The sequence below is a fragment of the Anopheles funestus genome, chromosome 2RL, assembly GCF_943734845.2.
Source record: "Anopheles funestus chromosome 2RL, idAnoFuneDA-416_04, whole genome shotgun sequence".
Classification (NCBI taxonomy): Eukaryota; Metazoa; Arthropoda; class Insecta; order Diptera; family Culicidae; genus Anopheles; species Anopheles funestus.
Window position 1 is genome coordinate 14622701 of NC_064598.1, and position 13466 is coordinate 14636166.

Here is a 13466-nt window from a genome sequence, read left to right on the forward strand (position 1 = left end):
CCGTTTAGAATTAGAAAGTGTGCCTTATCGCTGGCACACAAAAAACGGCACGATAAAATAAAGAAAAGGGTACATTTACTTCCCAATTTATTGTCTTTACCAAACCCTTACCATTCCCTTACTGATGTGTATCAGTGGTCATAAGTGTCCTCTGAATAAAGGCTCAACCCGTCGACGGTGACGTCGGTTCTGGGGTTTTTTTTTTAATTTAAACTCATCCAACCAATTCGTGTGTTCTACAAAAAACGACCTTTACCTTGAGCAGCAACCCATTCCAGCATGGTTCGGAATGAAAAATGGGACAATAATTTTACCAGCCAACTAATAGCAAGCAAGTCGTTCGTTCCAAAGGAGTAGAAGCCCGAGTAGCTGAGGTTCTCCCTCATAACGATCGTCACTAAATCGTTGTGTTTAACAGAACGCTTATCACCCAACGTGGTGTGTGCTTAAAGCTTTTTTGTGTGTCCCCGTCCGAACAGGAAAAGAGAACAGACAGCAAAGACAGGAACACCATTTAGGACCTTCACACTTGGCTGCTTCTGGTCGAACGCCTGACAGAGCTTAAATAGGCATATTTTATACACCTCAGCTGTGACGGTAGAAGGTAGTCCAAAGGGATTCGCTTCCTTTCTCGACTACACAAAAAAACACACACACTCACAGGTGGGAGATAAGAAAAAAAACATGAAACTCATCCGGGACATTGTTCTACCCTTTAGAAGAAGCATGTTGCAGGGCTCGTGTCTTGTAACTTTCACTTTCCACCTTCTTCAGGGCGATGCTCCAAACTGGATATAAACGATGTGGACGACAGGGCGTTAGTTTTACGAGACACTTGAAGGAAACCATAACTATCACACACACACACACACACACATGTGGGGGAAACAGAGGAATTTAAGGTGGGGAAAAGCGGGGAGGGCCATCACAACGTGCTGAAGTTTCGTCGAGGGAATCTGTGTCTGTCAACGGTAAGAGATCATCGTACCTGCGTTAACCTCTCTATCCGCAAGGATCCATGAAGGATGCATTATGATTTCATCGTTTTCACAAATACCAGAACAGACGGAATGTGTTTTCTTTGACTGCTTTTCAATCGCCATCCCGGTGTTTCGGTATGATTGAAGGAGCCTCTTGCCCGAACGAAACCGTCACATAATCGTTCGTATCAGAAATGATGAGCTCGAAGTAATAAGCGTATCTTACGGTGATGTGGGATGTGTTTGATACGGCGTTGGCGTTTGTGAGACGCCATTTTAATTAAACCCTTAATTGATTTCGCTCTCGTGCGCTAGTCGTGGGCGACGCTTACCACACTCATTAATCAAAGCGTCATATTTGCGCCAATAACACAACTGTGAGAAGCGGAAAACAAACAAACGAAAAAAAAACCACCGACATAATAACGATGTTTTAAACTTTCATAAGGTGTGTTTCGTTTAAATCGGGGAAAAGTTCGTTAAACGCCCTCCTTGCTCGGCGCTCGAGTGATGAACGTCGTCGTCACTCAACGCATTATGAAAAGAGGAGAAGGAGGGGCGGGGAGGATCTCATTGCTGCGTGACGGTGCTGAGTAGGGTTGATAAGCTGAAGATGCTTTATTCCCAATTCATTGCTCTCCGAAAGGATATCAAACTGTGTTGGAAAACACATCAACCCCGGTGCCGGTTGACGAGGAACGAACGGTTTTATTTTGTAAATTCAACCACCAAAAGTGTATTAAAAAAAATAAAACACAATCACGTACAAAGGGATGATTGAAAAGTAATGCACAATGTTCAAAAATCAATTAGCTGATTCACAACACAACCAACAACGTTCATATGCTTTCGCATATCGTATGCACGCCTTGCTACAAATAGCTTCCACAGGCTGTTGTCTATCCATCGAACCATACTCAGCTGATTTCCAGGAAAATTGTCGGAGCAAAATTTTCTTCTTCTTTTTTTTGTCCCATCTTTTTTCCATCGCCCACCTCCAACTTCCGTTTATTTACAATCTTTCCACCAAACAGCTTCGTGAGTGTCCATCCCTTTGAACAGGAACTCACTCTCATTTTCTCTCACGCACGACGAGCAGACTACTCGATAAGGGTGAGAAATTTCCCATTTTCCGGGGTAACTCTCGGTCGACGGGGAACCACTAGGCTAATGTAACGTTCTGAACGGTTCTTTCCGGTCTCCCGAAAGCACCGAAATAAAAAGCTTACCAAAGTCAGTCACCGTCACTGTACGAAGGCAAGTCAGTTGAATATGAACCTTCCCTGCAAGCGGACGCACTAGTGGTGTTTGGATCGTCATAGTGTGCTGTGTACTGTGCGAAACGTTCCCTATCAAGCGCACACATACAACCGACGCGTACATACACAAACACACGCACGTTACATTATTCGCGTCCCGGTGTGGAGTTGTTTTTTTTTGCTTTTTTGCTCTGCTCGTTGTGTAGTAAGTGGTTTTGTTTTATCGCTTTGTATGGAAGCGGAAGAAGGAAGGGTCGGTCGGTGCCCGTTTCTCTTTTCACTATTGATTGCCTTTCATTTTGGGTGCCTACTTGTGATAGTGTTCTAAGCATCAAATGTATCAATGGTTGCTATTGGCAGCGTGAGGAAGCAGTGAAGGTGCTACAGTGTAAATAAAAAAAAACACGAAACGCTCCATTCAATGGAGACGCCTGGTGGTCGAACCGTTTAACGTTTCGTTCGGTGTTTGATGTTTTCACGCAAGCTTACCTTTTTTGTCTTTCTGGCAGGCTTTTGCTGGGCAGGTATTATCAACAAGTACAAGTTCGATATAAACGTGTGATTGGTGAAAAATAAAATAGCAAAAAAAGTGTTCTTCGTTTGCGACTAGACAGCAAAGGATTAAAGTGAACAAAGTGTCAAAAAAAGCAAAGTGTTGTTGCGTGTGGTGTCGGTTTGTGTTAAGCCGTGCGATCCTTCCTGGATACACCTGGAGTGTAAGGAGTGTTAAGTAAATAAACATAGCTTTAGTGGCAGTTTTCCCATCATGTTTCCTCTGTTGCTGTGGTTCCGAATGCTGTCTGCTGCTGAGTGTGCTAATTTTCGTTTTAGTGAAATGTGCAAGAAGGGAAAAGAAAACATCCCTCACCCCGAAACCCGGGCGGTTTGGAATAACAATCTAATTAATCAAACAAACGAGACGCAGGGTGTTGTCGCTAGGAATTACACCTTGTACGAAATATGAGCACGAACCATTTCCGGTAATCGGCTTATGTCGCAAAACCCAATCGTGTACGGGCGGCTGAGCACGTGGTAGATGCGAATGGGTGATGGCGCGATATCATATTTGATGCTTGCATGTTTTCATGCATGCTGGCCCTCATACCTTCACACCGGATAATAATTCCGGTCCGGTGTTTGTTGGAAGATAAACCTAAGGAAACTGGCGCTGGGAGAGGGATATTGAAGGAATTTCGTTTGTACCCTTTGCTTACCCGGCATTAGGCGAAAGCGCTTGGACTGAAATGTTGTGGTAGCAACGCTTTGCAAGGGCATGTTACAAATTTGTCTGCGTTCGGCCAAAAAAAGGGGGTCGGGAAGTGTTGAGCGACAGACTCACCGTCAGTCGCTCAGACGACGAACAGACGACGAACGGTACCGAACAGTGAGTCACTCACCGGGTAACCGGGGGAGAAAAAGGGACGAATTCACAGGACGGCCCTATACAACACATCCCGCACAAAGGAGCATCACGAGGCTGTTATGCAATCACAAGCCAGCATATCGGCACGGGACAAGCCGGATAGTTCGCGAGTGTTTGTGTGTGTGTATGTGTATGTATTTTTTTTTGTTGTTTAGTGTGTGATGGATTTACTTCATCTGTAATGTTGCCCGTTTTTTCTATTTACGTCTGTTCGAGGCCGACCAGAAGCGAAGATAAAAATGGTTCCCAAAGAAAAAGGGGTTCCTTCTTAGATGCGGTATTTATATTCAAAACAAGCTTTGAAGGCATTGATGTTATGCTAACAGCATTAGATTGTTGTGGATTTTGTTAAACGGAAGTTAGTATAAGCAGTGATTTGTTGTTTTTTTATCCCCGCTTAAGAACGGGCTGGAGCCGTGATTTTATTCCACAATAAAACTCAAACGGATATTAAAACGTCTAAAGTGGAAAACTTAATCATCTTCATTGATTTACAAACATAATGAGGCTGAGACCATAACACTGATGATGGCGGTCAATATTTCATCTTCAATCATCTCCACGCGGACCACTAAATTGCACAGCTCTAGACAGAACTGACGAATGTCTGACCCTATCGTGATGACTTTTTTTCTCGCCCCAAACTCACCCCCCCCCCCCCCCCCCCAAACCCCCGACTAAATAATGCAAGGCTTGTATGTTTATGGTCCGATCGAATTTTAATGCCTTTCGCTATCACGCAACCCGGGTACAGTGGTACAGATTGGGATTTTAATATTCAATGAATGGTACGGAGGCTGAGCAAAAATGGGTTCGATGGGTTGGATGCGTAGGGCCCGTACCACGAACGGGTTCCGTTTCGGCGAGTTTGTAGCTGAGCCGAGGGTTGTGCCGAAATAACTGTCAACAGAGAATGGTTATTTGTCATGAAACGGGAACATTGTCAGTGGATGTCCGGGCGCGCACCGGGAAGCATTCACTGAAGTGGAGCTGATCTAATAGAATGCTATAAAAAGACAGGACTCAGACGTGGCTGTAGCTTTGTTGCTTCGACGTTTCGTTCGTTTTGTTGTAAGTGTGACAGCAGCACAAACACACTAAGCGTTTTATGAAATTGCTACAAGTGGTGTGTTTAAGTGTACAATATGGTGGAATTAATGGCACATGTTGAAGAGATTTTTTTCAATTTAAAGGCTTTTCTAAACTTTTTCTTACACATACTAATACACTCAACGCTGAATGAATTATAAAGACAATTTATGGCTTAGTCTCCTGAAGATATGCAAATTTCTCTCTTCATTCTACCATCGAACCCAACGCTCCCCATAAAAAGTGGTCTGCGTACCTCGTATTGCATACCTTCCGGCGAGAATAGCGTGTAGTGCGGGATAATAAATACACTTACGCCAAATATTTCATCCCGTGTACAAATTTATTAAATTCAAAACCATCGTTATCGATATTACCGCGTGGTAAATTGAGGCATAAATTCTTAGATTATGCACCATACCGCATTTCGATTGGATTGCACTGGTAGCGGTGGAAAGCATTTCTATTGAAAAGCATCGTAACGACTTTATCTCATTACCGTAATGGATATGAAATAGCACGTATCGTTTATCAAATGCAAACCGGGAATCGATAAACAGTGCGCTTCGAGAGTAATATGGCCCGTTACTTGTGCCAAGCAGGATATATTACATTTGAGGCTGGTATGGACTGGTTGTTTGGGATGCAGAGTCATGAAGCTTTTATCGTAGTGGTGCATTCATGAGACCCATCCGAGCTCGTATTACTTTGCGTGTTTCAGGCTTGGAAAGACGCTTCCTACCTACCTTTTGTAGGATTTCCCAGCACATTTTCCGTTGACACACACACAAGATTGATAAGTTGACCACTGTAAAGTATTCTGCTCTCTGATCTACTTACGTTCGATGGTGGCTCGATCCGGCTCCAGGCGTTGTTTGCCGACATGAAGATGGGTCGGTACGGATCGGCGAAACGATTCCGGCCACGAACTGATCAAACTGACGTACCAGCGTACTTGTCCGCCGGCGTGAGACTGGTTCGAAGGTCCGGAAATCCTTTCATCTAATCATCGTTTGGATGGATTTTGCAATCAACGCTGTGTACCGTACTGATTACCAGACAAAACCCACCGTTCCGATGCCCTTCGGCACGGCATTCGTAGTCGGCTTCAGGGTTTGTAGTCGGACAGCCTCATCTTCATCAAAGTGAAATTCTCTTCTACCTCACTGTACGCACCGCGTGACCCATGAAGCGGGCACTTGCGAAAGGTTTTACAGTGCATATCGAGTTGATCGATTCTCTATTGGCCAATGTTTACCAAACAATAATCTTAATCGTTTGATGTACTAACACACTCACTTACGCAGACAACTAAGTAAGGTAAAGTAAACAATTTGATGGAAGTCCTCAATGTCAGTCGATAGTGCTTTAAGGTTGACCGTTTTCTTGGAGTTCATTTGCCATCGTACAGTTGATGGTGGTTCGTACAAAAAAAAGGTCGTTGCCTTTCTAATGGAAAACGGATTTAAGTGTTTTTTTTTTGTTACAATACTAGAGAAATTGCATTGCAAGCATTAACTGTATTCGTATTATTGAAAAAATGTGACAAAAAGGTCCGTTTTTTCTCATGTGCTTACAAACATCTATCGTTATTATGTTCTATCCGTTTTTCCTCTACTTTTTTCTCAAACAGAGAAAAGATTTGATTAACCTTTTTTCGTCTAGATCGTGTAGATGATGGCTTGAGATGGGTTGATTACAGCGCTGGATGAAATAAATAGGCACTGAGTAATCTAAACCTGTCATGAAAATTGCATAGCTATAGGCGCAACATCGCAATATTTATGCCTGAATGAATGCAATCAGTGAGATAAGTTGATCATATTCATTAAATTTGCTTGATAACATTGTCTGATGGTGGCTTTATTTAGTAGCTTGTTGACCAATTCCTTCAAAATTACCCTCAGAATTCTTTTGACCTTTAACCAACGGCTAACTTGTCCTTTCACACAAAAAAAACTCACTGTAACCACTGTAAGCTTTGTTTTGAACCATCCAAAACTCAATCCAAACAACTTTCATCCTCATCTTTTACAGCTTTTCCTTCACATTCTATTTTACGTGCGTAATAAACTTTGCAAAAAGAAAACAACAATGTGTAACGAATTTATTTGTTTTGACCTAGCCACAATTATCTATCGAAGGAAACGGGCAATAGAACGCAATGGTTAGGATTTCGCTTCGAGGGCACAGTATCTTATTTTATGAAGCCATTCCATCCGTCACCTCTCTGCCATCAATGCCATCAATCTGCACAACCGCATTTATTTATTGTTTCATCTTAGTACCGACAAACAATTTCAGCAAACCTTTTACACTTTTGTTGACACATTGGGAACGACTGTAACGGACAACAACAGTAGCCATCCCAATTATTCCATCCCAGAACTCGTCACCGAATTATGAGGTACCGCGGGATGTTAATTAAGTTAATTCCATCGGGTTAGAAGCGTTCCTTTTGCCGTTTGTTATCTCGTCCGTTTCCGCGTGAATGGAAGTGAAACGAAAGTTTGTAACAGTGGGGATGGTTGGACATTGTTAGACAGTTTTTGGATTTTTGTTTGCTTCCAAATGTTTCGAATGGTGATAAATCATAATCTTATAATCATTGAGGGTAAATGAACGGAAAAGAATGGCGATAAAAAAAATTGGCAGAATGAAGCAAGAAGGACAAAATTTACCGAGTCAATGACTATGGAATTTTGGGACGGTTTCACACGAATACGGTGAGAGTACAGGACTACCGCTTCACTTAAATTTGTTTTGTGTTTTTTTCTTTATTTCAACACATTTATTACTCTTGTTTTGGGGTTTGGGTCAAATTATTTTTTTCTTTCATCCCCAATCCTTTGCGTGTATCTTTTATTTATTTTCCTTTTTGTAAATGTTTTGTGACCTATTCAGCCAATTTTCCCATCAACAAAAATATTCTGGAGATGCCGGGTATCGATCCCGGTACCTCTCACATGCTAAGCGAGCGCTCTACCATCTGAGCTACACCCCCATCTATACGAGTGTCGCACTGTAAACGATTCAGTTGGCTACACCATTGGCCTACTTTCACTTTCACAAAGCCTATTACAATCTCAACTCACCATTAGCGAACGTTCCGTGCTCCAAGCCGAAGCTCGACATTCAACTTGACCATTTCATCATTCACAAGTGGTACAGAAAAAGGGTTTGGTGGGGGAACGACCGTTTCCGTCGTCCATTGCACAGCCCCACCGAACGGGCGGCACTGTCCGGTACGACAAAACCGCACCAACAACCTCGACAACAGCACACAACTAACCCACAAGAGGTGTATTTTTAGGACCAATGCACCCGATGGGGATGGCACACTTGTGCATATCGTGCTAGCTCCCCCATTCGGGGAGGGGTGGCTTGTAACCGGGATTGGGGAGGGGGGGGGGTTGGCTCATTCGGGCACGTAAACATATTTATGCTCGTCAACCGGTGACGATGCTCGAAAGCGGTTACGTACGGGACCATTGTAAAGTCGATGGCATCAAGCAAAAGGATGGAATAGAATACGAAAACAAGTCAAACGATGGTGGTGCTAGGATGCGACTGGGCAGAAGGCTGACTTTCTGCGTGTATGTGGTCGTCTTTTGGCACGAATGCACCCTGGTTGGAAGATCGCTCCATACAGCGAGATGCACTTAGGGCCAATTCAGATAGTGAAAGAGGTACACTTGTCCGATGGAAATAAGTTGAATTGTTAGAGGGCATACCATGAAATCAATTAGTTAATGTATGGGTGAACTTATCGATTTGATTTATGGAAAAGGATTACGAGATGGATGCCTACATATTGCAAATTGCGATTGATTTGATGGTTTCGTGCAGCCTTCGCTTAGAGAACCTAGCACACCTTCCCCGGTCAAAAACAGGGTACGATGATAGCAACTTAAAGGATTACCTGTTCTCAATCAACTAGAGCCACAGTTGTTTGTTAGTATGCAGTACATCGTACGGTTCGGATTACTGAATGGAGCAATCAAACGTACCTTTCCCGTACAAGTGGCACTCCACCAAAAACTCCATCCCACGTCCTCTTTGCATTTGTCCATTAGAAAAATTGTCCTGTCTCGTATTTCAAATTTAATTCCTCATTTTACCATTTTCCGTTCCACGCTACCACCCCCATTGGATGACCACCGCATGGACGGGCGACTTGCAAACAGATCGTTTCTTCTACTCGCAACACAAGGATGTACACGGTGGACAGTTTCGGTCTGCCCATGGCTAGACGTTGGCTGACGCACCTACCAACACGAACGACCAGCGCCCTACTATAATAATGGTTTTAGCAGACAATAACGTGTTTGAAGTGGACTAGTGATAATTAGAGTAGTTCGTTTGGTGGTGCTGCAGCTTCTGGGCCGAAAACCTTAGGGGCACGTGTGTTCAGTTTGCGACCGAACGTACCGGAGTGAAGAACTGTGGATTTAACCTCCACCAAAGCCAACCAGTGCAAACGTACTCCTTTTTTCTACGATGTGCTCCACGGTGGAGTTGGTGGAGTGCTCCAGGTAATGCTAAACAAGAGCCATCCACGTTCGGTGACTTATCCCGGGAGCATCGTTATGCTGTAAATCTGAATAAAGGCATTACCATAACTCAAGCTAACCGAACGAGGCGAGTGTTTCTGTGCTTGGGAAGATCAGCACGGGGAAAAAATAGATAGAAACACACGGTGACACGGATACACTACTGTGTGGCTGGTGTAAGTGCTGTTTGAAGTTAACGAAAAGAAGGATAATATCGCACACAACAATTGCTCGAGATAGGAGCAACAGGAAAGCAGCAGCAGCAACTGTACTGGATCCCGGCACAACGACCCGGGAGCGGAAAAGTGTTTGCCATTAGCCTGCTCAAGCTTGTCGTTAAAATGTGGAACCGTCTCTCGCCGACCAATTCCAATAGACTGTTGCACGATAATGGTAAAGATTATTGCAATAACCCACTCAAAATCAGTCATAACAGTAAGTCCTCGGATAAGGCGAGACTGCCCAAACCGACCAAAGCGAGCTCGCAGACGGCCCGATCCCATCCAACAACCAGAAAACCTTCCCAAACTAATAACACCAAACCAACCTCTACCATCAACATCACTACCACCACAACCACTACCAGCTCTTCTTCTTTCTCTACTACTGCTAGTACTACTTCTACTACTTCTACTTCTGCTACTACTACTACTACTACTACCACAACCACTACTAGTGCTTCTGCTAGCGCAATCGCTGCAATCTGCGCTGCTAGAGTTTCATCTCTTTCTTCTAATTCTTCCATCACCACCAAAACCACTACCACCAAAATTAAACCCATCTCCACCACTACCAACACCACCACCACTACCACCAAGGGCACCACTGCTAGCAATAAGCTTAACAAGATCCTGTCCATCGATATGGAAATTCGAATACAGAATAAGTGTATTTCAGCATAGCGTATCACTCTGGAAGGCCCGGATCCGCCCTGGATGCAAGGCCCCCTTAAGGTTGCGTTTCTGGGGGCCTCCGGTGTTGGACGTACCAGTATCCTACAGGTAGGAGTGCGAGAGTTTACCATTTTCCCCGCTCCAATTCTAATCAAACTTAACTCCTCTCCTTACGTCGGTTTGTAGCAATTTTTTAAGCTCGACTTTCCGAAGGAACACATCCGCACCTCTAAGCGGACCGTCTATCGGAGCTGTCTGGTCTGTGATACCTGCATACGCGAGCTGATGGTACTGGATGTGCCACCGCAGAAGTATTTTCCGATCGATAATCTGGCCGAGTGGAATAACGGCCATCCGCTAGGTTTGCGTACCGTCCATACGTACGTGCTGGTGTACGACATGGGGAATCTGGACACCTTTCAGGTTAGTAATTCTTTAGGAGACAACCACAAGACTATACAAGATGCAACACGCATGACGATCGCGCCTAAAGTTATGCAATTCTCCTAAAAATATAGTTTATATGACTCTTTTAGTAAAGCCTGACGATCTTCTCTCTCTTCCCAACAGTACTGTCGCAATATGCGTGATCAAATTTTGGAAAGTTTCAATCACCGTGATTTTAAGATAATGGTTGTGGGCAACAAGGTTGATATGGTATCTAACCCTCATACTCAGGTAAGCGTTCACCCTTCAACTCACCCCCTCCACTTTTGAGAGGTACTGCATTGCACTTTTTGCTGTACTTCCACAGGAACTGAAGGACATTTCCACCCTCGTACGGAAGCACTGGCGCTGCGGGTACGTCGAATGTTCGGCAAAGTAAGGACGATACGATAGACCGTTCCTGGTAACGTTTATGGTAACATTTTTTTGTCCTCTATCCTTCCCTTTCCCGGATGCTCTACTCGCTCATCTCACACGGCATAAGGCACAACTACAAAATTGGAGACATTTTCAAGGAACTGATGGGCTACCCGGTCGGTGGGACGGCACCAAAGCTGGAGTTCACACAATCGATTGGTTCGAAAAATCGTTGTACAATACTCTAGTAGTAGCTGAACTGGAGGGTTCCTCCAAAGCTACTGCTAATGGCAGCTGTCATCGGGATCATCGGCAAAATTCCAATGGCTAAATCCATCCAAACGCTTCGATCGCACCTTCAGCGAAAAACTCCCATCTGAAGTGCCAACCACGCATCCATCGCATCCAGCAACATTCGTCGTCCAGTGGAACCGGACACTGCGCTTCCCGTATCTGCAACCCTGTGAATTGGTTTTTGCGAGGAAAACATTTTTTTAGAATAGTTTTCTTTCATCTCATGCAAAGGTTAGCACACCAGTTCCACGCACTTTCCTGTCCACCATTTATGCAAAATTGCCGGCGTTTACGAAAAGATTTTATTGAATCTTGTTCCAATGTGTTTCATCGCAGGACTTCGTGGAAAGTCCTCCAGGATATAAGTCGAACGATAAATGAGGGAAACTGTAATTAATATAGTGTATTAAGTCAATAAAGCATTAGACCAGCAGTAGTAGTACCACGGATACCACAAGACAAACGGTGCAATGAAAGGCACAGTTAGCTTTAGAGCATGCAGTTACAGCACCACACCTAACCTCAATGTATTGACAGCAGCCATAGCTGTACACTAGCCGTCGTTAGTAACCCATCATCATCATCATCATCATCGAAAATAGGCCACACGTTTTACTTCCCCGTTTGTACATACAAAGGACCCGCACGATTTTACGTGATTTAAAAAGAGATAGACAATAACAGTTACCATCGCACCTTTACATGGGATGCTTCAGTTAGGACACCCCTCGACATTTGATGGCCAGTACGTAGTAGTTGCGTAGGATCGTATGTATATGTGTGTGTATGTACATGTGTGTACGTATGAGTGTATAGTTGTGTGTGTGTGTACGTTTAAGAATACACATTTTAGAGGATGCAGTTTTGCTTGCATTGAGCTTTTGCAGCTTTTTCCGTGCATCGAACGCCGGTTCGGTTCGGTTTCTGTTTGCCATTGCCGCTTTAGAAGTTGCCAGAAGTTGTTGTTAGAAAAGTTAAAACATACATTAGGCTGTAGGGTGTATTGCGTTGCCGCCGTACGATTGGAATCAGAACGTTAGCTGATTTGTTACTATTACTTAGAGCAGAACGCAGAAGTTTGGCGAGTAGTTTGCCGATGCGGGCGTGATTAGTTGTTATCGATTAGTTAGCTCGTTAATGGAAGGTGTTAAAAGAGTTACCGTGTCGGTTCCACATTTGGTGGAATGTAAGTCTCCTCCTGGCCAGTCACATTGTACATATGGCTTTGTGTTGTTGAATAAGATACACTGTAACGGCGGGTGGAAAATAGTTTACGTTTAAAAAAGAAACTGAAACCTACTGCCACGATTTAGTGCAATTGTTATACAACATTTTTGTTATACTTTCTTGTCATATGTTTTATTTTAATACCTCCTTAAATGGACTCTTTTAAGAAGAAAATAAAGAAGAAGAGAATAAAACCATTATCATCAGGAAACTAGAAAGAAGTTCAAGAATGATTGTAAGTGGTGCTCTTACAAGAGTAATTTAAAAGTATTTGCTTTAATTTCGATACGTTTCGTTCATTGCAGCTAGCAGTATTGTTGTGACTAAATTGTAAAAAAAACAAAATAATTATGAAATTGGCCAAATAAACGACTAGCGTTGTAGGACAGATATGAGGAACACATATGCATAGGTGGTTCGACAAGGCTAGGTATGACTGAACGAAGGCAAAATACTGTTATCAGATATTGAATCAAGCAATGTTAGTTGAAATATAACAATAAAAATATCTGCCAGAGAGTGGAAAACTTATCGAAACAAAAACTGACCCATCGGCTAGCTCACATCGAAACATGACGCATGGTAAGTATTTGAAACATTTACGTACACACTTCGTCATCACTCACCAACATTCAATGATGCAATATCGCTAAAAACGGGAAGAATTTCATCACACTTTTCTTGTTCATAAATTTACATCACAATCATGCAATCTGGTAAAATGGCGTCTTTTAAAAGAAAGAAAAAATCCAAAGCATATCAAGTTGGATTTATTGTGTTAAAACTTTTCAGGAAAGTTGCATTACACCTCATCAACTTGTGCAACAACAGAGACATTATACACGAGTCATATTTCATCATACAAGCGTGCGTAATCCGTGGATGGAACGTCTGGAAAGCTATTGCTTTTGAAAATTTATTAACTATTTGATTGTAATATTAGA

At 43.2% G+C, this 13466-nt stretch overlaps 1 protein-coding gene and 1 non-coding gene across 2 annotated transcripts; one reads left to right on the forward strand and one right to left on the reverse strand.

The window, feature by feature from the left end:
* The first annotated feature begins 1892 nt into the window (after positions 1–1892).
* Positions 1893–13053, forward strand: LOC125765161 (ras-like protein family member 10B). Its single transcript, XM_049430067.1, has 7 exons — positions 1893–2969; positions 8939–9697; positions 10202–10305; positions 10384–10620; positions 10768–10875; positions 10952–11019; positions 11129–13053. The coding sequence occupies exons 3-7, from the start codon at positions 10240–10242 to the stop codon at positions 11247–11249; spliced, it is 600 nt and encodes a 199-aa protein (XP_049286024.1). The 5' UTR covers positions 1893–2969; positions 8939–9697; positions 10202–10239; the 3' UTR covers positions 11250–13053.
* On the reverse strand, positions 7683–7755 carry Trnaa-agc (transfer RNA alanine (anticodon AGC)). The gene has a single exon. It is a non-coding gene; the product is annotated as a tRNA-Ala (tRNA).
* Positions 13054–13466: the final 413 nt, after the last annotated feature.